The following is a 25,124-nucleotide window of genomic DNA, read 5'->3' as shown; positions in this document are numbered from 1 at the left end:
TTGGCAAAGTGTAACTTCCTGTTTTTAAGAGAAAAGGATTAGAAACGCTTATTAAAAAGCCCTTTGAAGGCATCAAAAGACTTCCTGAGCATCAAGTGACTCTTACAAAAGAGCCATTTAATGATTTAAGCAACGAGAATGGGAAACATACCGGCCCGACCTCCTTGGGGCCTCACCAATTCTCACCAGGCCCGGAGAGGCTCGGCGGCCACGTGCGGTGTGGGCCGAGGGACCCGGGCAGCGCAGGGGCTGTACGGGGTGCCCATGGCAGGTGCGTCTGACCACCCTCCCCTGGTTGTCTCTTGTCTCCAGCACCCCAAATCCCCTCAGGCCTCTTGGAGGCCCCAGGGCTGACCTCCCATCCCTGCTCCAGTGGCTCACCGCCAGCCTCAAATCTGCCCATCACTGTGTTGACTGCCTGCCTCCAGGTGGCCCTCGGCCTGGCCTCCACCTGTGTGTCCATTCTGTATGTTCCTTGTCCCCAGACGCCAGTCCTGATGTTGCTCGGCCGAGGCCTCCTCACTGACCTCTGGCTGTGCTCTCTGGTGTCCGTTCATTCCCTGCCCCCTCCTGCTTCCATGGGGTCCCCGCGCTGGACACAGAGGAGATGCAGACCCTGCCCAACTCTCGCTGCCCGTCCATGCAGGGAGACCTCGGGTTTGGCCCCGAGAAGGTACAGTAGGGGCCGGGTGCCCTTCATCCTTGCTGGGTCCTGGGGCCACCCTGGGAAGCCAGAGGACAATGAATTTCTTCCTTCCTTCCTTCCTTTCTCTCTTTTAAAAATTTCATTTATTCATGAGAGACACAGAGAGAGGCGGAGACACAGGCAGAGGGAGAAGGAGAAGCAGGGCTCCCTCCTGGGACTCGATCCAGGACCCCAGGATCACGACCTGAGCCAAAGGCAGATGCTCAACCATCGAGTCACCCAGGTGCCCCCATGAATTTCTGTTTAGTTTTTAAAAGATTTTATTCATTTATTCATAATAGACACAGAGAGAGAGAGAGAGAATGAGAGAGAGAAAAGCAGAGACACAGGCAGAGGGAGAAGCAGGCTCCATGCCAGGAACCCAACGTGGGACTTGATCCCTGGACCCCAGGATCACGTCCTGGGCCGAAGGCAGGTGCTAAACCACTGAGCCAGCCGGGCTGCCCCTGAATTTCTGTTTAATATAGGAAGATAGAGCTGTGGCCGCAGATCCCTCAAGTCCTCAGAGCCCTGCTGTCACAGCCAAGCGCCCTGGTTTGAGGACCCCTCCTGCTCAGCATCCCAGGGGTGATGCTGCCCCCGTCCACCCACAGGCCCCTGACCGCTTCCTCTGTCCGGGCTCCCCGGTGTTTTAGGAGTCCCCCTGCCCGCGAGCTGGAGGCCCCCCACTCAGCCGCGTTCCTCCCCCTGAGCCGGCCAGGTGCCCCTCGCTCGGGCCTGGGCCTGGTGACCTCACGTGCCCTCCCAGGATAACCCCCGGTGCCACTTCGCGCTCCCGGGTTCTGCTCCAAACAGGATACGTTGTTACTTAGGCAGCCATTAAACACTTCAGGGCTCCCAGAAAATGCCAAGGAATTCTTGGAATAAAAATGACAATGAATAAAGTTGCCTGGAAATGAGGCTACGGGGCTGGATTTGATTATGCCCCACTTAGCAGAGAAAGTTAGCTTAGTACAGCTGAGGCGAGGTGAGGCTTCCATTTGCTTCGGTAAAAAAGATGCTTTTTATCACCCCCCCATGGGGCCTGTGATTGTGGGGGGACACAGAGTCAGGAGTGTGGCTGAGCTGAGGTCATTTCTGCGGGGCTGTGCCCATTTCTGTGTGGGCCGGGGGCCTTGTCTCCAGCACCGTGGCTGTGGGTGTCGGTGTGGACGAGGCACAGATAGCAAACGCGGCGGCACCTCTGCCACCCCATGCTAAGTGGAGCCCCGGGTTCCCCCCCCCCGCCCCGGCTCCCTGGCGGTTGGCCTCCCTCCGTGTCCCCCCTCCTGCTGGACCATGCACACTTCCCTCTCTGCGCCCCCACAGCCCTGCCCGGGCCCCCCCGGGGCTCCCCTGCCATCAGGGCGCAGAGTCTTCAGCACAGGCAGTTGGACCCTGATGCTTCCGTGCTCAGTACTCTTCTGTAGCTCCCCGTGGCCGCAGACGAAGACGGAGCTCCGGCCCCCGGCCCGTGATGCTTCATTTTACCGCGTGGACTGGACTGAACCTTGGGGCTGGGAGGCAGGAATTTGGTCAAACTTTGTTTTGGGTGTTTCTGAATGAGATTAACGCTTACACGGGTCAAGCGAGTACTGAGTACCGAGTACCGAGTGCTGCAGACGGTCCTCCCGACTTCAGGTGGGGGGTGGGTGGCTCATGCAGCGGGTCACAGGCCTGAAGACGACAAAGGCTGACCTCCCGGCCTGCCTGCCTTTGAACTGGGACCCCGCCTGGTTCCTGCCTTTGGACTCCCACTGACACATCAGTCTTCCCGGGGCCTTGAGCCTCCTGGTTTCCGGAAGGACACTACGCCGTTAGCTCGCCTGGGCCTCAGGCCTTTGGAGGACAGTGCTGTCCTCTGCACGTGTGTCCCCGAAATTCATATGGTAAAACCTAACCTCCAAGGTGACGCTATGAGGAGGCCAGCCTCGCGGGGAGATGGCTTGGTGCCCTTGCGGAGACGCCGCAGGGAGCTCCTGGTCCCTTCCACCACGTGTGGATGCGGCCAGAAGCCCTCGCAGGCCGGCGCCCGCGCTCTGACCTCAGACTTCCAGCCTCCGGAGCTGTGAGGAGTGGGTTCCTGTGTTCACGAGCCCCGGTCCGTGGTCTCCTGTCGCAGCAGCCCCAGCAGAGGGAGAGGGCGGGCACCGAGGCTGCGGGCCGCTCCCCTGCAGTCCTGGGCTGGCCTCCCTTGGCAGCGCCCGGGCCCATCTCGCTCCCTCTGTTCCCCGCCCCCCCCCCCCCGGGAGGCCTGGCAACACAGCTCCCGTCCCCAGGTACCAGGAACGCAGGTCCTTAGGACAACCGGATGTGCCCTCTTCCCCTGCTGGAGGCCAGAGGTCTGAAGTCGGTCGCCTGCGTGGGATCACCCTGTGGCCAGTACCGCGCTCCCTCCGGAGGCTCTAGGGGAGGATCTGTCCCTGCCTCTCGTAATTTCTGGTGGCCCCAGGGACCTGGGCTTGCGGCCACCTCTCTCCAGCATCTGCTTCTGCCTTCCCGTCTGTTTGTCCATCTGTAAGTCTGACCTTCTCGTGCCCCACGGAGAGGGACCCTTTGGTGGCATGAGGTCCTACCTGACTGCTCCAGGGTCATCTCCTTATCTCAAGACCGTTGACTGAATTCTGTCTGCAAATGCCTGGCCTGAGAAAGGGGAACACTCCCAGTTTCCAGGGGTCGGGGTCTAGCTTCTAGGGGGCCGAGGCTCACCCCCTGTCCCGGCCACAGTGGACTTCCCTGGTGTCCCCATGCCCTGGAGTTGCACGCAGAGTCATGCTTCATGAGCGTTCGCTAGGGAGCAGGCGAATGAGCGAGAACCAGAGGCGTCTCCCGTCTTCCAAGTGGCCTCCGTGCACCCCTCTGGAGTCTGTGCCAGGCGACAAGGCCCATGTGCCCGCTCACGCACACACCAACACCGACAGCAGTCTCCACAGCCTGCGGCTTTCCTGGAGCGATTCACCCAGGACTCGCGTGTCCTCTCCTTTCCTTCATTTCCCCCAACTCTGTGCCGTGATACAATGCGCCTGGGATGTAGTGATCGGAGAAAGCGCCCCGTTCAAGCCTTCCGATGCCTGTGGCCCTGGGGTGCCAGGCCCTGGCTGTGACCAGCTCCCCCTGAGCACCTCCCGAATGCTCTCAGAAGCCTCCCGGCTGGTTTAGCTCCTAAGGTTCGTGTGTGCGACTTTACACGTTGTGCTCAGGCTGGGAGCACGTTTCATAAATATCCATGCTCGCCCCTCTCCTCATCTCTGTTCAAACCCGTTACCAGAATCAGTTCTGAGACTCACCCTGTGGGGCGGGGGGGACAGACTCTCCTCTCTTGGCCGGCCTGGGACTCTGTGACTCGGCCTGGGCTCGGTCCCCGCGCTCCCCCTGGCCCTCCGGCCCTGGATCCCGGGACTGGCTCCTCTCCCCCTCTTCTCTGCCTCAACCCTGCTGAGTCCTCAGCCCTTCCTTCTCGCTCCCCAGTCCTGGGTCTGATGGACCCACTCTGTCCCCTGCAGGTCCAATGGACGGGGTGGTTGAAGCTCCTGTGTGCCCGGGCTCTTGGCCACCCCCTGCCCACGCCATTTCTAGGGCACAGCTCAGCCACAGCACCACCACCAGCAGGATCCGGGGGGCCGATAGCACGGGCTCTAGAGTCAGAAAGCTGAGTTCACATCCCAGTGCTTCTACTTTCTAGCTCTGTGACCCTGGATGAATTATCGGGCCTCAGTTGGCCCAGCTGTAAAAGGGGGATGACGACAGGGATTCCCACGGCGTGAGGCTTCAATGCACCACACACGTAAAGCACACAGCACTGTGGCGCACGTAGACAGGACCGTCACTGCTGGCCCCCGAGGTTCTGAGGTTGGCAGCGAGTGAGAAGACCTGGGAAAGGAGGCTGGGTTTGGCCTTCCTCAGACTTCGGAAGGGCCGAAGTACTTGATGTTAACAACGAACAAGTGGGTGGGAGGATGGGTGAGTAGACAGGTGGACAGGGGGCTGGACCCATCAGTCGTCGGGTGGGTGAATGCTCTGACGGCTGGCGGGCTGGGTGAGCGAACCGCGTGTGAGTGGTGGATGGGTCATCAGTGGGAATCCACAGACAAGTGGTTGCATTGTTGGGTGGCTGGATGGACCATGGCTGGCTGGCTGGATGAATGGACTGAATGATACCTGAACAGGTAGATGGGAGGACAGATGGCTGGACAGGTAGAGTCAGTTGGATACATCCACGGATGTTTTTTGGCTGGCTTCCTTGTCAATGAACTGACGGGCTGATGCCAATGGGGATGGATGAATGGATGGGGCGGCCTCTTAGCTTCTTGCGTTGGCTATGGAATTCCTAGTGGTCAGGTAGGATGGAGTGCAGGGCTAGAGGGGATGTAGGTTGCAGGAGGCCCTTCCCAGGGCCCTGTGTGGCCTCAGGGTCTACCTAGGCCTTGGAGCTTCCTCCAGGACAGCAGGCAGCCAGGGCCAGGGCCAGGGCAAGCCCCGATCTCACTCCCGGTGGCCGGTAGAGCTGGGGTTCAGGAGGCACTCAGCCTGGCACCTAGTTCTCTGGATTAGTGCTTCCTGCCTTTCTTAAAGCTCCTTGTTTGGCCTGTTCTGCAGGCCTGGTAGGCCTGGGGATCTGGACGTGGGGCTGGCTTTGGGGGTGACGGGAGGGGCTGCGGAGTGCAGATCACTGGGGGCAGAGGGCAGGACCACCGGGAGGCCGATAGCACAGCTGCTGCCCCGGGCTAGCCCAGGAGCTTGGAAACCCCAGGGGAGCCTGTATCAGAGTCTGGGATGGGTTGGGATGGGGGTGCGGGCTGGAGAACTGGCTCTGCTGCTGCTTGCTCCATGACTTGGGATACTGCTTCTCCACCCCTGGACCCGGGCTGCTTGCCCTGACCTTCACAGGCTGGGTTAGGAAGTCCTCCTGTACCCCAGAGGAGCCAGGGTGGGGTGGGGACCTCAGATGTAAGACAGAAGCTGCTCTTTCCCTCCCCGAGGGAGGGCCTTCGTGCTCACACCCTGCCCTGACCTAGTTGACAGCGCTGGAGGACTCTGGGGGACACTGCCTGGCCGCGTCTGGTGGGCAACTGTGGGGTTCTGGGGCAGATGGGGAACCACAGTGAGCCCGAGGCGGGCCGGTGTGGGCTGAGATGAGGCTGCCAGACACGGGCTCACGTCCAGGCTCTGCATGGAGACCAGGCTCCAGCTAATTAGCTCCCACCCACCCACATCCTCCCCTCCTCCCACACCCAGGCTCACGTGCATGCTGCTGATGCACCCCCATACCCCCAGCACCCCCAGATCCGCCCTCTGCAGACAGCCCCCACAGCAGCCCACCCCACGCACCCCCACAACTCCCACTGCGCATCCGCCCACACTGCCTGGAGACAGTTGCATTGTCTCCTCCCCGTAGGCACCTGTCACCCCTGTGGTCATAATTACCCACATGGTGAGCACATCCACTCGCCTCCACACAAATGTGCCCCCTCCCAGACACGCCCCCCATTTCCCAGCCCCCACATGTGGTCTGGGTCCCTGTGGGCTGGGTGGAGCCGGGGTGGGCTTTCCAGGGGCCTTGATGGACCACCTGCCCCTACACCCACCTCCACCACCCCCAAAGTGAGCCCCACTGACCTGGATTGGGAGCCATGCAGTAGAGCTCAGGGAGGCCTTTCTGAGTCCTGCAGGTCCAGGCCTTGGGGTCGGGCACCCCATTTCTGCCCCTCTGGGTCTCAGTCTCCCCATTTACAATGGGCTGCTAATGCCCAGGGGGCCCGGATGTGCCCGCCACATAGCTCCACATCCTCCTCTGGCTGACGGTGACCTGCTTCTCCCTCACCCGCCCCAGGCGACCTGCTTGTGCCTCCCCCACTCTTCACCCCTACTCCACCGCCACCCCCTACCTTCCTCTCACGCTGGGTTCCATGACAAACCGCCCCCCCTGGTGTCCCCCACCCCGCCAGAGTCTTCCTTCTCATCCCACATCAGTTTCCACATCCCTGGGGGGGCCCCCAGTCACCACTGTGGTCTCTCATCCTTGCGCCCCATGGATCGAAAACCCTCCCTGCGTCCCTCCCGACCCTGCCACGGCGCACCCTGACTCCATCCACACCCAGCTGGCTCTGCCTCGAAAAGCTGGGTCCTGAGCAACTACTCCCCAGCCATACTCCCCCCCGAGTGTCCTCAGCCTCCCCACTCGGCCCCTCTGGACGAACCCAAGCCTCGGGGCCCCAAGGGCCTCCGCACATGAGCAAGACGTGCTTCTGATAACAGACCATGCCTGGGTCACCAGCCTCTGTGCAAGGGGTGGGAGGAAGCCGCCCCTCCTGCCAACCCCCTTCCCACCCACCTCGGCTCTCCCAGCCCTGGGGTCAGACCCACCTGCTCTTGCCTGTGACTGCCACCCTCTCCCCTGCATCCCTTCTCCTCTGCATCCCCTCTCCCCTGCATCTCCTCTTGCCTGCATCTTCTATCCTGCATCCCCCATCCCCTGCATCCTCTATCCTGCATCCCCTCTATCCCCTGTATCCCCTCTCCCCTGCATCTCCTCTCTCCTGCATCCTCTATCCTGCATCTCCTCTCCCCTGCATCCCCTCTCCCCTGCATCCCCTCTCTCCTGCATCCACTTCCTGCATCCCCTCTGTCCTGCATCCACTTCCTGCATCCCTTCTGTCCCCTGCATCCCCTCTCCCCTGCATCCCCTCTGTCCTGCATCCACTTCCTGCATCCCCTCTGTCCTGCATCCGTACTCTCCTGCGTCCTTACTCTCTTGCGTCTTGTTACTTGTGCATCTTCCCCTTCCTGCAGCCTCACTCTGTCCTGCATACTGGATCCAGGACTCAACTTGAGGCTCTTAGTAAACAAAACCAAACCTGCCCTTAATGCTTAGCTTCCTCTAGCCTCCTTCCAGCCCCTCTCTGTAGAGCAATCTGTGGAAGTGTCCACACTGCCGTCGGACCCCCACTCAGGGCTCCTGGGCACAAGAGGCTTCTAACCCCTCTGCGGCTCTCTCCTTAGGTGCGGTGGGCGCTCGTGCACACTCTGCTTGCTATGTGTCTCAGGATGTGAGTCCGAATGGGCCACATGAGAGGGGGTGCTCTGTAGCCCACTGGCTTCCACCTGGGCTCGCCCATGGCATGTACCAATGTACCACCAGGCCGTGGAGTGTGGGAGGAGAGCAAGGTGGTGTGTTGGTTTTTTGGTTTTCTCCCTGCAAGATTGCTGTGGGCTGCCTGGACCCCTGAACAAAGGACCTTACTCCTCCCAGGGCCCTCTGCACCCAGCTCTACCCTCTGCCTCTGGGTTCTAGACACTGAGTCACTCCCCTCTTCTAGGGGCCACCCCTCGGCTTGCCTGGGCCATCTTACCCACAGCTAAATTCAACGGACGCTGACCACTGCTGAGCACCAGCACCTCTGTTCTGAGCCCTCTGTGCCCAAGCTCCCCAGACCCGGCTGCTGGGACACCTCGGGGAAACATGCCCCAAACACCTGCTGACATGTTTGTCCCCATCTCAGGACGGGAACTGTCAACTGCCTGCCAACCAGGTTTCTCTCCAGCCACAACCTCCTCTGCCGCCCAGTCCCTGGCCTGCACCTGCATCTCGGCTCCCACTGCCTCCGCACCCCTATCTGTGCTCCCACTGCCCCTGTACCCCCATCATCTCTGCTCCCACTGCCCCTGCACCCCCATCATCTCTGTTCCCACTGCCCCTGCACCCCATCATCTCTGCTCCCACTGCCCCTGTACCCCCATCATCTCTGCTCCCACTGCCCCTGCACCCCCATCATCTGTTCCCACTGCCCCTGCACCCCCATCATCTCTGTTCCCACTGTCCCTGCACCCCCATCATCTGTTCCCACTGCCCCTGCACCCCCATCATCTCTGTTCCCACTGCCCCTGCACCCCCATCATCTGTTCCCACTGCCCCTGCACCCCCATCATCTCTGCTCCCACTGCCCCCATCCTTCCCTCACACGCAGGTCTTCCTCCCCCTTAGGCAGCAGCTCACTCCCCTCCCCGCCCCTGCAGCTCCAGGCTACAGCCACTCCCAGCTGCTTTCTCTTGTGTCCAAGTCCAGGGGAGTCTACGATCCTAAGATGAGACCTTCAACATGCAGTTCCCTCTGCCTGCTCGCCCTTCTTCTCCTGCTTTGCTGGTCTGCGGCCTAACACCCCCACGTAGCTGACACGTCCAGCTGTCACTCAGACGGCTGTGGTTAGCCGTGCAGATGGAGGGAGGCACTTGGGGGACACAACCTGAACACAGCCCTTGCCCTATCGGTCATGTGAGGGCCACATGTTGGGACAGGGACTCTGGCACGCCGTCTCAAAGCCCTGCCCGTGATAGAGACCTAGGAGAAGGTGAAGACCTCTTCCGGTCTCTGTCCTGTGATGCTGGAATTGGGATCAGGGGGCTCCCTCCTCCCTCTGGGGCCCCGGCAAGGCCGCACCCCCATCCAGCAAGGAGATGCCCAGGCCTCCTACAGTCCAGACTTGCTCATCCTGGGGGCTCTCGGCCTCACCCTGCCTGACCCCCCGCCAGGCGCCGGGCTGTGGGGCCTCCTCTCCAGCCCTCGCAGACTCCCCCGGTGGCTGCTAGTGCTGGCAGGGCCGGCGTGACCGGAGTCTTGATTGTAGACGCGGCTCCTGTGTCTGCAGCCCCTCCCCCAGGGTGGTGGGTTGTTGTTTTCATGCTTTGCTACAAGGAGCAGGTGACGCACAGGGACACGGGGCAGGGCTCGGGCTCGGGTCCGGATCCCTGGTGACCGTGGGGCCTGGGCCCTGCCCGGCAGCGCCCACCCCGTGGCGGCCCCGGGGTCCAGCCGGAGCCTGTCGTGGGGGCTGCCGGTGGCCCGAGATAACCCCCCTCAGCCTCCTGTTAGGAACGCGGCGGTGGGGGGAGCGGAGCTCGTTGGCTCGGCGACGTGGAGTGTTTGTCATGTTCTGCGATGTGGCTGTGGACGCCTGCCATCATTTATCATCATAATTAAGTGCAATTTGGCAGGGGGATGGGTGGGGGAGCTGACAGTCCCCTCACCGCGCCTGTCAGCGACGTGAGCGTGAGCCACGGCGGCCCAGGTGGAAAGGGCGGGGGACGTCCCACCTAGCCCCTGGGCTGGTGACGTGTGGCCCCGATGGACCCTGTATCCTGCCCCCTCTCCTGCCCCCCTCTTCCCGGCCCAGCCGAAGTCACCGGCTCACCAGGAGCCCGGCCCCGGGTCCAGGCTGCCTGGGGCCGGCTGCAGCCCCCGGGTGGCCAGCTTCCCGCGGGTGGCCTCCATGGGGCTGGCTTGAGGCCAGCTGCTCCCGTCCTTGGGGTACGTGGGAAGCAGCCATGAGAACAGCTGGGGGCAGGGCCTGGCCTCAGTGCCCCCAGGCCTCGAGCTGACCTCCGCAGAGGGGGGCTGGGGCAGCGGGGCCCCACTGCCTTCATGCCCACCCACCCTCTGCCCGCCTCTCGGGGCTCTCTTCGCTGTCAGGCCTTCAGGGAGACCCTCCTGAGCACAGCAAGGCCGTGTCCCCGAATGGTCCTCCGCTCGTTGCCGCTTAATTACACGCCTAACTCTTCTGTAAGTGTCCGTCTTTCTCACTAGACGGCGAGCTCCGGAGGGCACGGACCGCACCTGCGCTGCGCCCCGTGGGGGGTGCCCGATGCACCTGCGAACGAATGAGCGCTGCGAGCTTGTCAGGCTCGCTCCGGGGCGCCGGGCCCGGAGTCAGGGCTCAGGCTTACACGCTCACGTAAGGGCGACACGAGCGCTTGCTGGGTGACTAAGGGAGAGTACGTAACCGGCAGGGGTACTGCAGGGACGCCGGCCTGGAATGGGAGGAAGAGTTGGAAGGGGGACTTCTTGGAGGAGGTGAGCTCTGAGCTCTGGGACGTAAGGAGTCGGCATGAGATAAACCCAGAAATAGGGACCATTGAGGAGACCACCACTGGGCAAACGCACTTAGGGCCTGGCCTGGGTCAGGCTGGGTCAGGGGGCTGTTGGTCTGGACAGAAGGCCTCCTGATGCTTCCCCACCAGCGGGTCAGAGGCCTCCATTCACGGTGGCTTCCTCTGGGAAGGCAGGAGCCAGTAGCCAGTAGCGTGAGGCTTGCTCCGCAGGGCCTGCTCCCAGCCCAGCTTCTCCTTAGACCAGGGAGAGCAAAGAGGTTCGATCTCACTTGTCAGCTTTGATCCAGATGGTTGCCTCGCGTCCTGTGTTGAGAAGGTTCCTGATGGTCAAGATGAACTCCGTGGGAAAGCCTGATCGGTAATGGATTAGTGATGTCTGCCACGGGCACCAGACTCACAGGCCGGGGCTCGGGTGCAGCAGATTCCTGGCCTAGACTGCAGATCGCAGACTTATCAGGCAGGACAGGGTCTTGGGCATCTCGGAAACGGGGACTCAGGGAACAGCAGGGATTTGCAAGCCGACGGCAGAATGAGGCTTGAGCCCCGGCCCGTCAGGCTCTTTCCCGCCTGTGCCGCTTGCCTTTCCTACTGGCTGGGAGGCTGCCCCAGTCAGGGGAGGGATCTCCGGCTGGGTCACTGCACGTGGCGTGTGGGGAATGGGCCAGTGGCCTGGAGCAGGTGGGGCCGTGGGAGGAGGGAGGAGTGAAAGCTCTGGGGAGCCCCATACCCACCAACACCCACTTCTGGCCCTGTGACCCTACGCAGGCCACATCACCTCGCCAACCTCATCTGTACAATGCAGTCGATCAGGTTGTTTTAGGGTTGAGAGAGAACATTCTATGAATACTTGCTAAAGCATTTATTAAAGAAGCAGGTCTGGTGCTGGTGGCTGAAACAGACACAGCCCCGCCCCCACGTTGCTTACTGTTCTGCTGGGGAGACCAGCTTTGCTCAAATAGTCACCCCTGGAAAGGTGCGATCAAACCCATAGGTAGGTTCTGTAGGGACGATGTCGGGGTCTTGGCCCACAGCGAGCACTAAGACGGCAGCCACAGTGACTGGCATCTTTCCTGGGGTTGTGCCAAGGGGAAGTCTGGGGTGAGGACAAGGGTGCTGGGATATGCAGCCTGCACCCCCCCCGCCGCGAGGGGCATCTTTATGGCCCACCGAGGCACCGACTGGGCACACCGGCCCACCACTGGTCTGGCTCACCATGCCGGGCCCTCCACCTGAAAGGGAAGCCTGGCCCCTTGGCCTTGCTGTCCTTGTGGCCCTGCACAAATGCATGAGCCTCAGGAAGCCGGGCTTCCCCTCCCGAGGCGGTGGTTGGGGGGGGCCACGGTGGGGAACTTGCGGTCTGGAGGCCCTGCCGCTGTGGCTGCTGCCCACTCGTGGACGGTTCTTGAGGCCTCACTGGGGCGTCAGGCTGAATCCAGGACACGGGCTCCCCTCCCGGAGGCTCAGAGTGGAGCTCCGATGTCCAGGCCAGGTCGCAGGGGCCGTGGATGGCAGGGTGTTGGCGTGGTGGGCGCTTGAGGCTGCATTCTTGGTCCCCAACCCCCAATTGTGAGGTCACCTGCTCCCGACTTGGGCCACGCCACACCCACTGGTGCGTCCTGTTGGGGCTGGTGGAGACTCCCAAACCAGCACCCAGCCTCTTCCTTCGCCTCCTCTCCCGAATCTTCTCTGTGGAGGGCTGTGGGCACCCGACATGACACACAGAGTTGGGGGGGGGCCCTGGGTCCTCCCTGAGCCCTTGCCTTGTTCCCCCCGAGTGCCCCCAGCCCAGCACACACTAGGTGGGCAGCAAGCAGCTGTGGGGGCCATTCTAAATCCCACAACCACTGTTGAGACCCCGGGTAGCTGGTGGGGCAGCAGGGTGGGAGCTGCTAGGGCTCCTGGGCCCGGATCGCCTGGGGTTGAGCTGTAGTTGGGGAAATGGAACATGATCCCCTGCATTAGTGGATCCAGGAAGTGAGGCTGGCCTGGCAGCGTGGCTTGCATGGTCCGGGGGATGGCAGGGATGTCCTGTGGCGGGTGGGCTGTTGGAGCGGGGCAGGATGCAGGGGTGTAGGGGGCAGGGAGCCGTGGGTCCCATTCTCAGGCATGCAGTGACCCGCTCCCCCCCTTCTCCTTGTGGTTGTGAACCGGACTCTACAGTTTTCTCACGCACAGCCCTGGACCCTGGGACCTAGCGCTGAGGCGAGAGCTGCCCCCAAACTATCCCCACAACGCGTCCCACCCCCTCCCCACCTCCTGATTCTGGGACCCTCCCTGCAAAGGCCCATTTTGCAAACTGTGAAGCCCTGTGACCGCTCGGGTTGTGTGTCTTCCCGGCCCGGAGCAGGGCACGGACGGCCAGGGTGAGGGGTCCGGGTTCCCGGCCTCCAGGCCAGGCGGGCACCCGGGAAGGTGCCCCGAGCCGCGGCCCTGCAGGGCTTGGCACAAGCACACGGTTCCCTGGGGCCGCTGTTTTGCAATCCTTCTTGGCCACCGACCCCCGTTTCTCTGGCAATTGCAGGTTTTCTCGGCTGTGATTTGGATGATGTTTTTTTCCTTCTAAACAACCACTCTGGAAAAAGGGACTCTAACTTTGAACGAGCTGGCTTCAATTGTTCTGCTCCTTTCCACAAACAGCACCCTCTCCCCACTGCGCCCCCCCGAACCCCGCTGCCCCAGCCAAATTCTCCCCCAGATGGCAGCGGCGGGGGGTCACCGTGAAGCGGGGTCGTGGGCAGGGGCGGGGGCGCTCACCCTTGGCGTGGGGTCTCCGCCTTTGGGGCCACATTGTCCAGTCCGTTCAGACTCATCCGTGCTCGCATTCAGGCCCACGAGGGATGTTTCCTGAGCACCTACTATGTGCCGGGCACCCCTCTGTCTCCTCCTCTCCTGTCACCGGCCCCACCCGGGGGGGGTCTTCAAGGAGGAGACAGTTGGCAAATGGCAGGACTGGCTTCAAAGTGAAGTCTGTGCGTCCCCTAGCCCTGCCCTCCTGTCGCTGAGCACTTGAGCAGGAGCCCTGCTGCTAACTGTCATGATGCCTCCCAAGGGCACGGTTCCTCACGGTTTCGGTGTCACCTGGATGCCGCCTCGGACTTCTCAAGTCCATCAGGACTGACGCTCAGGGACTCAGGCTCAGAGGGGCCGGGAAGCTTGCCTGAAGCCACACAGCTGTTAGCGGTGGGGCAGGGACCTGACCCCAGGGCCGCGTGAACAAAAGGGCCTCAGTTTCGTGCATGCCTGTGGACTGGCGTTCAGGAGTGACCTTTCTGGACGTGAAGGGCCCGGTTCCAGAGACGAGCTCCTCCATCACCTGCCTGCACCGTGGTGGGGATGGAGCCCTCGTGGGGTCCTCGGGGTCAACTCTGGTTTCAGTGGGGGAGCAACTGAGTCCCTGGTTGAACAGGACCTCAGGGGCGGGGCCGGGGCGGGAACTGTGATCTCTTGGGCCTGCCTGGCTCTGCACCCCAGGATCTTACTGCTACACCTGGCAACGGGGAGACCTTAAGCTTGGCATCTTGGTCTCTGCTCCAGGCCAACTGAAGACTCCACATGGCATAGGGAAGTTGGTCCCTGTTAGCCCCCAGGGACCCTGAACTCCTAGGAGCCGTGAGTCCCACGTCTACCTTCCCTGACTCTGCTGTCCCGTTGGTAGCTCATGGGGGAAAAGGTGGCGCAGTGACCCTGGGTGCACACGGGTCCTTCAGGTAGCGCGCCCGGGCTCTGCGCCCCTGGGACCTCAAGGCCTCCCAGGCTGTGTCTGGGGAGCGTCTCGTGCTGAGCCCTCATTTGCCTCTGTGGGACTCAGCCCCGTTGCCTCTGCAGCCCCCTCCCTCCGTGGTCCTCCCTCCAGGGGCTCTCCCCAGCCCGGCCCCGCTGCTGCCCCTCCCTCACCTGCACCTTTCCTCCGACACTTGTCTGTGGTCCCAGCGCCCGCCTGGTGCTGGTGGATGCTTCTTGAAGAAAGGAACAGACCCTCTAGGATTGGACGTCCCTGCACAGAAAATATAGCAGCATTTTAACTTTTGGCCAGCAATGACATGGACGGGTGTCAATTTAAACAAAGGCATGGGATTACATGCAGTTGTGAAAAGCAGCCCCCTTCACTCTGCCGTGCGCAGCCGCGACCTCAGAGGATGCTTATGGGAGGCCACATTTGGAGTGCTTTTACAAGCCGCTCCTCTGTGCCAAGATTTCCGGAACGAGGAGCTGGGCTTATGACCTCTTGGAGCCCCTCCCAGCCAGCCACAGGCTCCTGGCTCTGCCTACCAGGCAGTCCCTGAAGTGTACTCAGACTCTGAGTGGGGACAGGGGCCCAGCCAAAGTCCAAGCCCTGGATCGTGTCAGGGAGGCCCAGGGATGTGGACGCATCGGTGTTGAGCTGGGAAGGTGAGCCCTGGCCCCTGGGCCCCACAGCCAGGCAGCCTCTCGGGCCAGCTCCGGGGGTCACCCAGCCGCGCTTCCTATGGACAGGTCCCACCCTACAACCCCCGGCAGGACCTGCGCTGTGCAGGGCCCAGCCCTGAGCCCATCCGAGGTCCCCGACGCACCCAGAGGCCTTGCACTGTCCCCCCAGATCCTTTGCTCCCTCCGACTGCTTCTTTGCTGGGAGTTTAGGGGTGACGCCAGGGGAGGCCAAGGAGGCCAGCTTAGCCGTCCCGCCTTCTGTTCTAACCCTTGGAGTAAACAGGAACATTAAATCACTACTTGGGGGTCAGGAAACTGGAAATAATCAAAACACAGTGTCCTGTCCTCGGCCTGGGCGCTGGGCCGCCTGTCACCGACCCAGCCCTGCCGCCTGGGGCTTTCCCGGCCTTGCCTCCGCCCAAGTCACTGCCCCCACCATCTGCTTCGTGGGCTCCGGTGCCCACAGTGGACCACACCCCAGGGTACAATTAGTGAGACACCCGGAGGGCTGGCAGCCGCCCCACACCCACACACGGGCTCCACCCGGCAGGGGAGGTCGCCATAGGACTGGACCCCCATGGGCCCTTGGACCCCAGGGAACGGGGGTGGGCAAGGGGGGAGGGCCTCGGGGGGTGGTGAGGGGCCTGACAGCTCATGCCTGCCTCCCCTTCTCTGCCCCACCTGCCCGCCCATCACCTGGAGTTCAGAGGCTGCTTAGCCGGCCTGGAGCAGGTGGGGTGGGGGCAGCGGGGGTCTTCTCTGCCATCGTGGGGCACTCAGGCCACAAATGCCCTTTCCCACTGACCCTCCTCCCCCATGTGCACTGCAGGAGCTTGTAAGTCTCCCAGGAGCCCCCAGTGGCCACTTTCTGAAGGGGAAACTGAGTCTTGGTGAAGGGAAGTGGCTTGGAGGCTCAGCCCCCAGCTCCGGCCCCTTCCCACAGCCCCGGTTCTGCTCCCCGAGGCCCCCAGGTGAAGTGGGGGTGAGAAGACCTCCTGATCCGCGAGGCGCAAGGCTTGGCTCCGTGCTTGGCCCCGGCATGAGCTTGCTGTGCCGCCTCAGACACATCTGCGCCTTCTCTGGGCCTCACCTTCCCGCCTCCAGATGGCCTCTAAGGGACATCCCATCTTGGATTCCACTCTGCGGTGAGATGAGAGGGAGTCTGAGGGACGCCCCCAAAGGACGTTTGCAACGCTCCAGCCTGCATGACCCCCCACCACACCCCCGGGCCCTGTCCTGTGCCCTGACTGTGAGCTGGGGCTGCCTGCAGAGTGGGGCCCGAGGGAGGAGCCCCCAGGGCCTGGAGGAAGAGCAGGGGCAGCCCGAGAGACGCCGGGAGGAGGGAGCCCCCCTAGGTGTGGGGGAGGCCCGGGCCTGCCAGGTGGAGCTGCGGGTCTGGCGGGGTGACTGGCGAGGACACGGGCCTTCGCAGCACGGAGCCTCGGCTGCACACAGGAGAGGGGCCTGGGCAGAAAGCTGCCCGCCCTGCCTGGCGCCTGGTGAGATGGCCTTTGGGCTGGGCCTCCCAGGCTGAGAAGGGAGGCAGAGCTGCCAGGGGTGGCCCGAGGGGGGGGACCCGCGGGGGACACCGGGCGGCCCGTCCCCTGTGAACCCGCTCGAGCCGCGCTCTGCCTCCTGAGTGTGTGCACCCCATGCCCCCTCCTCGGAGCCAGGCCGTGATGTAGGGGTGGTGGTGCCCATTCTCCTGCTGGGGAGACCGAGGCCCCAGAGGTGACGTGGCTTGTCCAGACGGGGCGGTGTTCTATGGCCCATGGCGGATTGGGCCTCAGCCCCGGTGGCTCTGGAGACCCGGCTCCCTCTTGCCTGGGCTAGCAGCTCCATCCGGGCTGTGGGCGTGTGCCCCCGCCCCCCTCCCTGCCCAGCCGCGGGCTCGCCCCCAGCCCGTCCCCCTCCAGCCCCAGCAGCAGCGGGAGGGCCACCCTGGGGTCCCCCTCTGCTACCTGCTGGAGCCGCACGCGGGGAGGGGCCGTGTTTTCTCGCTTTGTTCTCTGACTCCTGCCTCCCCGGGTGCCACAGGCCCGGCCTCGGCTCCCAGGGCCTGAATCACTTTGCCCGAGGGGGCGGCTCGGCCCAGAAGTTCCGGAGACTTGAGGCCCACCCTGTCCACCCCAGAAGCAGACCTGAGCATTGTCTCCTGGCCCTTGGGACGGGACACCAGCGTTCCGGTGTATTCCCCGGCGGCGGCCACCCTCCAAGGGCTCCTTCCCCGCCCTGCTGACCTCCCCACCCCTCCTGGTGTCCCGGGATCCCCGCCCACCGGAACCACGTGCGCTCCTTCCCCGGCCAGGGTCCATCTGGGGATTCCTCAGTAAGCAGAGGGTGGGGGGTAAATTTAGAAAGGTAGCCAGGGCCGGGTCAGGAGGCCTTGGGGGACACATGAAGCAGCTCGAGGGTTTCCTAGAGAAGTCAGGAGTCATGGAAAGGTTTGGATTTTAAAAGACCCCTCTGCCTGTCTAGGGGGGCCGGGACAGGGGGTCGAGGGAGCCCAGTGCTGAGCCGGGAGGGATGGGCGGGAAGAGGGCAGAGAGGCGGGGTGCAGGGCTGGCGGGAGGCTGGGGCGGCGGAGACAGGGTCCAGGTTCCTGCCTGGTGCTTGGGTGCTTGGTGGGGGGAGCCAGCGGCCCTCTCAGGCTCCCCTGCAGCAGGGGCGGCCACTCCGAGGACCCGGGTCCGGCCAGTGAGATGCGAGGGGGACGTTTACTGGAAGCTTCTGGGAAAGGGTTTGTCCTCCCTGGTAAGGGAAGGTGTGTGAAGAGGACCGCCCTCCCTGGGCCTTCTCTTGCTTCTTGCCTTTGAACACCGTTCGAGGGGCTGGAGCTGGGGCAGTCATTTTCCAACAGTGGGGTCAGGGTGACATGAGATCATCAGGGGCTGGCCTCGGGCCGTGGAGCCACAGCCTGCAGACCCCTCGCTATGCCAGAAAAACGAACCCCTCTGTGGCTAAGTCACCGTTCACCGCGCCTTCTGTTATTTGCAGCCAAAGGCATTCCTAAGTCGTAGAGGATCTCATGGCAAGACTGGGGCTGGTTACGATTTTCCAGCACCTAACCAGCAGAGCCCGCTGGGACGGGAGGAGGCAGGGAGTGTGGCGGTGTTGGAAATGCTGGCTCCGAGGCCCCGAGGGTCCTCCGGGTGGATGTGGCAGCTGGACACGCGAGCGCAGAGCCCGGGAGAGCGGCCCCTGGGGCCAGCTGCGGGTGGTGGCTCAGGCCGTGGGGCTGGGTGGCATTGCTCAGGGAGGGTGGGGAGGGGGAGGCCGGCAGGTGCAGATGGAGCCCTCGTGGGGCAGGTGGAAGAGGAAGAGGGTGGCCCACAGTGACGGGGAAGCACAGTGACAATGACAGTAACAAATCCACCGTTTATTGAGCAGCTACTGAGCATGATGAGCCAGGATTTCCGCGGTCTCGTTTACTCAGGCCTCACACCACCTGCCGAGCTAGGTACTATTACTGTGCCTGTTTTACAGGTGAAAGCACCGGGGCTCTGAGAAAGGGCCACAGGGACTCAGAACATGAAGAGAAGCCCCAGGGGGCACCAGGAGGGCATCAGGGGGGAGGTGGTGCCGCTGCGGTGGGCACCCGGACCCGGCCGGAGTTCGCAGATCTACGGGCTGCGTGGGAAGCGAGGCACGCGGGCTCCAAGAACAGCGTGAACAAGGGGAAGGGTGGGATCCGACTGACTTCAGGACGCGCGGCATCGGGGGGAGCGTGGGAAATCAGGTGAAGGGACGTGCCAGGGCCTCGGATGCCAACCTGCGGAGTTTGGTGTTAATTGAAAGAGCCTGGAGGGAGGGCAGCGTGACCCGGGCCAGCTCGTCCTGGGGACAGTGAGCACTGAGGACGCGGCTGCCCAGGAGGGGCTGGTGCAGCCACACCCCCTTCCCAGATGTCTCTCCAGGCAGGCGAGGCAAGACCACAGTCGGAGCCCTTGGCCTGTGGCCACTGAAAACAACGTGTCCTCATTGTCATTGAGAAACTGCAGTTGGGTCTTTGGTCTGAGCCATTTCAGGACAGCGGGCTGCCGGCGGCCCCGGGCGGGGTGGCCAGGGACCCCCCGCCGCACCGGCCCAGGCCAAGCCCCCATGGCCAAGGGCCCGAGCTGGTTCTGGGGGAGGCTCACGGGCCGGCTGGGGGGGTTGGGGGAGTCTGGACAGTGGGCCTGTTCCAGGGAGCCCTGCTTGTTTAGTTGGCTGGGAGAGGGTGGGAGTGGGGCTTCCGGGGGTGGCCTCAGGCTAAGGGGGGCTGGGGGGGGAGGAGCCCTGGGTAGGGACAGGCCAACTCTGATCTGTGGCCAATGCCAGGACTGGAGAAGGACCCCTTCTTCCACGGCCGGTGGAGCAGAGAGGCCTCCATCCAGGGAGGAGGAGGGCCTGGGTCAGGAAGTGAGGGGCGGGCGGGCGGTCAGCAGGTTCACGTCCCCCCCCGCCCCCCTCAGCCTACAGGCTGAGATCTCGGGCAAGTCCTCTCCCAGCCATGCTTCATCTGTAAAATGGGCGCGATGAACCCCGTCCCGTGGGCATGTTGTAAGAATTAGACCAGAGATTCCTACAAAGTCCTAGGCCTGTGGATTTCGCAAACAATTAAAATTTCAAAAATCAACTTTAGTTCCTGTCATAGGGTGCCAACTTTAGATCTGCCAAGTACGAACATTGAAAACAAAAACAAAACACCAGCTACTGTCTACTGTTACCATCACTCCACAAAAGAAGCGATATTTGGATACAGAAAGGGTTGGAGGCGAAGAGAGGGTGGCCCCGTCAGTAAAAGGGGGCGGCTGAGTCCAAAGCCTCCTCCGTGCTTTGTCCCTTCACCTCTCGGACCGGGTGTGCACAGCCCCAGCGTGGGCCCGGGGCTCCGTGGGTGCTCTCCCAGGGGGCCTGGTGCCCGTCCCCATCTCCTCGCTGGGTGCTTCCAGCTCCGAGCTGGAGAACTTACCACCTTTAGAGGGTGAGCTCTAATCGAAAGGGCTCCTCCCCCTGTGTGATGAGTCCCAGCTGCCGTCCCAGACTTGCCCCAACCAATCCACTCAGCAAACCGGGTGCTACTTGGAGGAAGATTCGGTCCACGCAGGGTGCCTATTGATGCTTTCGTGCGCTGGGGCCATGGTGAGCCTCCATGGGTGGGGGGCTGAGGCTCAGAGAGGCGCAGGCCCTTGCTCGGGACCACTGAAGCTGTGTGAGGCATAGCCGGGGTCCCCACATATCTGCCAGGCAGGGGTCCCAAGCGGATGACGGAAACTCAAGGCTTAGAGGTTTTTTGTTTTTTGTTTTTTCCAGCAGAATCAAAGCTGCAGATGGAGATGGGACATTGATCCTCTGCTTCATTCCAAGGTCGTGGGCTCCAGGGTGTCCTGGTGGAAGGGACTCCAATATCCCGGCGTGGAGCTGCAGGGAGGGAGGGGGACACCAGCCAGGCCGAGTCCGAGCCCCGCCGCCTCCGTCCCCCAGCTCTGTGACCGCCTGCCCCACCTGTACCCACCCGGGGCTTGGCAGACAGCAGGCGCTCGGTGTGGGCTTGCTTTGGGAGGGGTGGGTAGCAGCCCTCCACCTTGCCTGACGCACCGCCCGGCCTGCCCACCACGACTCCGACCTCTCCCCGACAAGAAGGTCTCTGGGGCGCCCCTGTTCCCACACCAGAGCAGTGGGAGCAGGAAGCCGGGGTCCCCTGGGAGCAGCGTCTCTGGAAGGCCTCATTAGTGGCGGGAATGTTTATGCAGCACGCTCCTCCGAAAGTGGCCAGGAGCTGCCCAACTCACCCCCGGCCCCTGGGCAGTGACTTTACACCTCCATGACTCAGGGAGGGGTGGAGATCCAGCTACTGGGGACACTGGGGCTGGACCAAGACCTGGGGGGTACCAGGAGACCCACCTTGGGGGCTGGTGCTGTCTTGTACAATAGGCTAGGGTGACATTTCTGGGTCAGAGGAATGACCAGGCTTTGGGCTGGAGGGCGGGCAGGGGGCCTGGGACCTTGGCTCCCAGGGGGCCTGGCTGGGGACCCCCCAACCATTCATCTGCACGCCTGCCCCAAATCTGCAGGCATTTCTCCGGGCCCTAGAGGACATCCTGGCCCTGACCAGACCCTGGGTGTGTTTGCTGAGAGGTCTGCTGCTTGAGGACATTGGGCACAGATGTGGAAACTGAGGCTTTCTGGATTCCTCCACAGGTATTTGAGTGCCTCACCCCGTCCTGGGTGCTGAGGTCCCACAGGTGCATCTGCCACAGCCCCAGCCCTCAGGGCTCCTGCTCTCAGTGGGAGAGACAGACCCAGACACACCTCGCCCCTGAACTGTTGTTGGGTGGATGGGCGGCCTGCCTTGGCTCCTTGCGGGGGTTGGGGGGCTGGGGTGCTGGCCGCCCAGGGGAGAGGCTCCCACACAGCGCCGTGGGGAAGGAAGGGGGGGCAGCTCAGGGAAAGGCGTAGACGGGGGTCCACTCAGGCCTCCCTCCCCGCGAGGGCTCTGGGGGTCCGGGGGCTGAGAACTCCCTGCCAGGGGCAGAGAGGACCCTGCTCGTCACCTGGCTGGGATGGGGAGTGCCAGCCCTGAGCGCTCCCAGGCATCCCTTCGCTTGCTTGCGGGGTGAGTCCCGCATTCCCCCAGAAAGGAGTCAGGGCAGGCTCACTGCTTACCAACCAACCTCCTGGCTCAGCAGCTCGGCAGGACACGGGTCTCTCCTTGCTCGTGTCAGCAGCCATGCAGGTGTGCGGGGCACGGTGCTGTGCTCCATGGGGTCACTGGGACACTGGGACAGGAGGGGAGCAGAGTCACCTGTGGAAGGGGAGAGAGGACGCTGAACTGTGATCGAGGCCCACGGGGGGTGAGGAGCTGGCCCTGAGTCTGCAGGGCGGCTTCCTCCTCTTACACCGACCAGGACCAGTCGTGGGGTGCGGGCGGGCTGCCCCTCCAGAAGGGGGTGTGACCCGGGCAGGCTCTCTCGGCGCCCATGTTCCCTCGGCTAAGGGCTGAAGGCGTCCACGGGAGACCTCCTGTCCCGCAGGGGCACCCGGGCAGTGCGTGGTGGCCTCTCCCGCAGGCGGCTCCTGTGCTGCTCAAATCTGCCTCCTTGCAGGGACGCCTGGGCGGCCTAGCGGCCGAGCATCTGCCTTCAGCTCAGGTCATGGTCCCGGGGTCCCGGGATCGAGTCCTGCATCGGGCTCCGCATGGGCAGCCTGCCTCTCCCTCTGCCCGTGTCTCTGCCTCTCTCTCTGTGTCTCTCATGAATAATAATAATAAAAAAAATCTGCCTCTTCACAGAAGTCCTGGGAGCCACTTGTTCAGGATCCAGGAGCCTGTGTCCCTAACAGAGACTCGGAAGAGGCAGGGCAGCGGGGAGCCTGTAGCCCCGCCGCCGACGCTGGTCTTCAGGCCGCACCGCGCATTCATCCTCGCCCTCCCTGCTCTGTTCTAGATCCCCTGAGCCCGGGCTAGCGCCCTGCCCTATTGGGGGCTTGCCTGTGGGCTCCCCTGACTGTCAGCCCTGGAGCGTCTGGGGCCCAGGTCGTCGCGTCCCTTCCAGGCTGCCCTTGCCATGTCGCCGTCCAAACCGGGCAAAGGTGCTCCAAGAGGCGCCGGCTCATCTTCCCGGCTGGTCCTTTGGCACAAGAAGCCCAAGTGTGGCATCGGCGTGGCTTAGAGTTCAGTGGAGCTCGTACCGTGTCCCCAGGGGCAGCTCTAACAGAGCCCTGAGCCTCATGGACAGGAAACACAGATGCCCCAAATGTGTCCGGGGAGTGACAGTAAACGTGGCGGCTCCTGCTCCCTCCTCTTCGTTCTCGGACCCACATGTTCTATCCAGTGGGGACACAGAATGATGCAAAGGTCACTGAGTGAGAGCGTGTGCTGCGTCCCGGGAGGCTCTGCGGCGGCTGGGCCATGCCATCCCTCTAGCAGGTGGCAGCCTCCGAGCGCCCTCATCTGCAGCATGAGCACATGCCACCGTCCTCGCCCCCCTCCAGCTCCGCCTTTCCCATTACGCAGGTCTTTGGTCTGACGTGACATTACACGGGGTCCCATGTCAGCGGACTGAGTCCTGTGAGCTCTCCGATGCTCACGGAGGCCCTGTGGCAAGAAAGGCAACCCCCACCCATAATATTTCTCAGTTCCTGTCAAAATTCATCATTGCCTCCTCCGGGAGGGAAGAGGTCCAGGGTAGTTGGCTTGCTTCTCGGAGACTGATGGGTTTCTCCTAGGGAAGCCTCCGCCCCGGGGACGCACCATTGATCCTTCCTGCTGGCAGGTTGGACATCCAGCGATGGCGTCGGCTGGGCCAGAGGTGGAAGTGGACCGACGTCATCTTCTAGGGCATGTGCAGCCTGTAATATGACAGAGACTTGTGGCCAGAAGGTGACAGAGAAGAGAGAGGGGTTGGAGCCCTGGTGCAGGACCAGCTGTATGTTACTCACTGCAAGTCACTAAGAACTATTTCGGATCATCTTTTCTTACAGGGGTGAGAAGAGGGATGGGTCTCTACCAAGTACCCGAGGCCGCGTTCATCTAGCAAGGACCATATTGGGCGCGGGGCTCGCAGCTGGGCCAACGACTTGGCTGAGCTGGTACCCATCCATGCCACCATCCGAGACCCATCACCAGACAGTCCTGGGGTCAGGTGGGCAAACTGGTTGGAGATGCATCGGGGACCACCACTCCCACATCCTTTTGGCCCTTCATGGTACATCTGTGCCATCGTCTCGTGTGCGATATTGTTTTTGGTTTATTTTTTTGGCACAGTGGGGGTTGTACCAACTACCAAATAGGTCTATTTGAGTTCTTCATTGAAGAACCCGGGAAATAACCACTGGGGAGCCTGGAGAGGCCCACAGACCCAGGGAATCACACTTGGGTCGGGACCCCAATTACTACCTGCCCCCCACCACCCACATTCCCCCACTGGAGTCATCCAGTCTTCAGAGCGTCAACTCGCACCCTGTGTCCAGCAGCCTTCCACGTGACTGGGTGTTCTTTTCCCATGTAAGGATACTCTGTTGTTGCCCTTTCACTCCTCTGGGGAAGGACGGGTGTCATGACATGTACACTCACGGTGGCCCAAGGTCCTTCTTCCTGGAGACTGGCTCACCTTCTGTCAATGGATTCCGGCCTGGAAACTGGCTTCAGAATGGCAACCGAGCAAGGAATCATGGCTTTTTGTTGGGGCTCTGCCTTCAGCATCCTGATCACTCATTCCTGATTTAATTGTACAGATTGAACTCTACCCTGATAGGCTGCCCAGCTGGGACCCCGTGATCCATTAGCCAGATTGACCATTTCCAGAGCCCACTGGCTGCCCCTCAGACTCCAATGCTCATTACAGTAATTGTCTCCAGCTTCCGATGGTTACCCCCTGCCACCTCATCTCTGTTGTTCTAGGGCCCTAAGACCCTCATTGCCATCAGTGAGCCTGCTTCTGAGGCATCACCTCCCACCATCAGCCCTGGCTTGTGGGGGACAGGCACCACCACGGAGCTTCTCAACTATGCTTCCATGGAACACAGTCATCTGGTGGATGCTCTAGCCTTCCCTGTTCTATCCATCGTAGCACATCCACCCCTCTGAACCTTCACTCAGTCCTTCCACCATCCACCACAGCAACTCCACCTCCCTTAGCAGAGGCCAGCCCTCCCCCATGCTGCTGAGCGCCATTGGTTCCATGTGTTGGCATCATCCCCCACGCTCCTTGCCAGGATGTGACATGCTGCATCCTGCAAACATGCTCCGAAAGAGATAAGTTCTCCCTTATCCAACTTGGCATTTCCCCCGTTGGTCTAGCACCTTCAGACCGTTCCGTTCTCTTTCTCTCATGACCCTGGATGAGTTATGTTGTGACATAGCCTGAGTCATTAGCCTGGTGGCCAGAAGGGGAGGTGGGGTGAATTTTGGGGGAGTGCCAGCTGTCCTGTAATGACATTTTTAAGGAAGTGGGAGCATTTGTCCTTTGTAGGAACAAACAGACCACTTTTGCCAGCTTGGAGAGCTTAGGGGACTCTTGAGCTAGGGGCTCAAGGCTTCGGGTGCATCAACTCAGAAGCCATTACACCATTTGTCGAGATCTTAGTATTTTCCAATCACAGCCTTGAGTTTGTCAGAGCAGACCCGCCTGTGTTGGGAGCTTAACCTTTGGAGCCTGACTGCTCATAT

At 62.2% G+C, this 25,124-nt stretch overlaps 1 protein-coding gene and 2 long non-coding RNA genes across 4 annotated transcripts in view; 2 read left to right on the top strand and 1 right to left on the bottom strand.

The window, feature by feature from the left end:
• Positions 1–25,124, top strand: part of LOC144321175 (uncharacterized) — a 421,562-nt gene that overhangs the window by 307,081 nt on the left and 89,357 nt on the right. The window lies entirely within an intron of this gene.
• Positions 11,420–17,190, bottom strand: LOC144321162 (uncharacterized). Its single transcript, XM_077910629.1, has 5 exons — positions 16,936–17,190; positions 16,065–16,114; positions 14,462–14,561; positions 13,322–13,724; positions 11,420–12,263 (listed from the first exon to the last, which is right to left on the bottom strand). The coding sequence occupies exons 1-4, from the start codon at positions 17,121–17,123 to the stop codon at positions 13,703–13,705; spliced, it is 360 nt and encodes a 119-aa protein (XP_077766755.1). The 5' UTR covers positions 17,124–17,190; the 3' UTR covers positions 11,420–12,263; positions 13,322–13,702.
• On the top strand, positions 20,021–24,530 carry LOC144321163 (uncharacterized). 2 transcript variants are annotated; one of them, XR_013386926.1, is made up of 4 exons: positions 20,021–20,098; positions 20,270–20,323; positions 21,031–21,157; positions 22,248–24,530. It is a non-coding gene; the product is annotated as an uncharacterized LOC144321163 (long non-coding RNA). The 2 variants fall into 2 exon arrangements; XR_013386925.1 differs by lacking the exon at positions 22,248–24,530 and adding an exon at positions 22,063–22,232.

Source organism: Canis aureus, chromosome 9, assembly GCF_053574225.1.
Source record: "Canis aureus isolate CA01 chromosome 9, VMU_Caureus_v.1.0, whole genome shotgun sequence".
Classification (NCBI taxonomy): domain Eukaryota; kingdom Metazoa; phylum Chordata; class Mammalia; order Carnivora; family Canidae; genus Canis; species Canis aureus.
The sequence above is the reverse complement of the archived record's forward strand: the minus strand, read 5'-3'. Positions and strand labels throughout refer to the sequence as shown.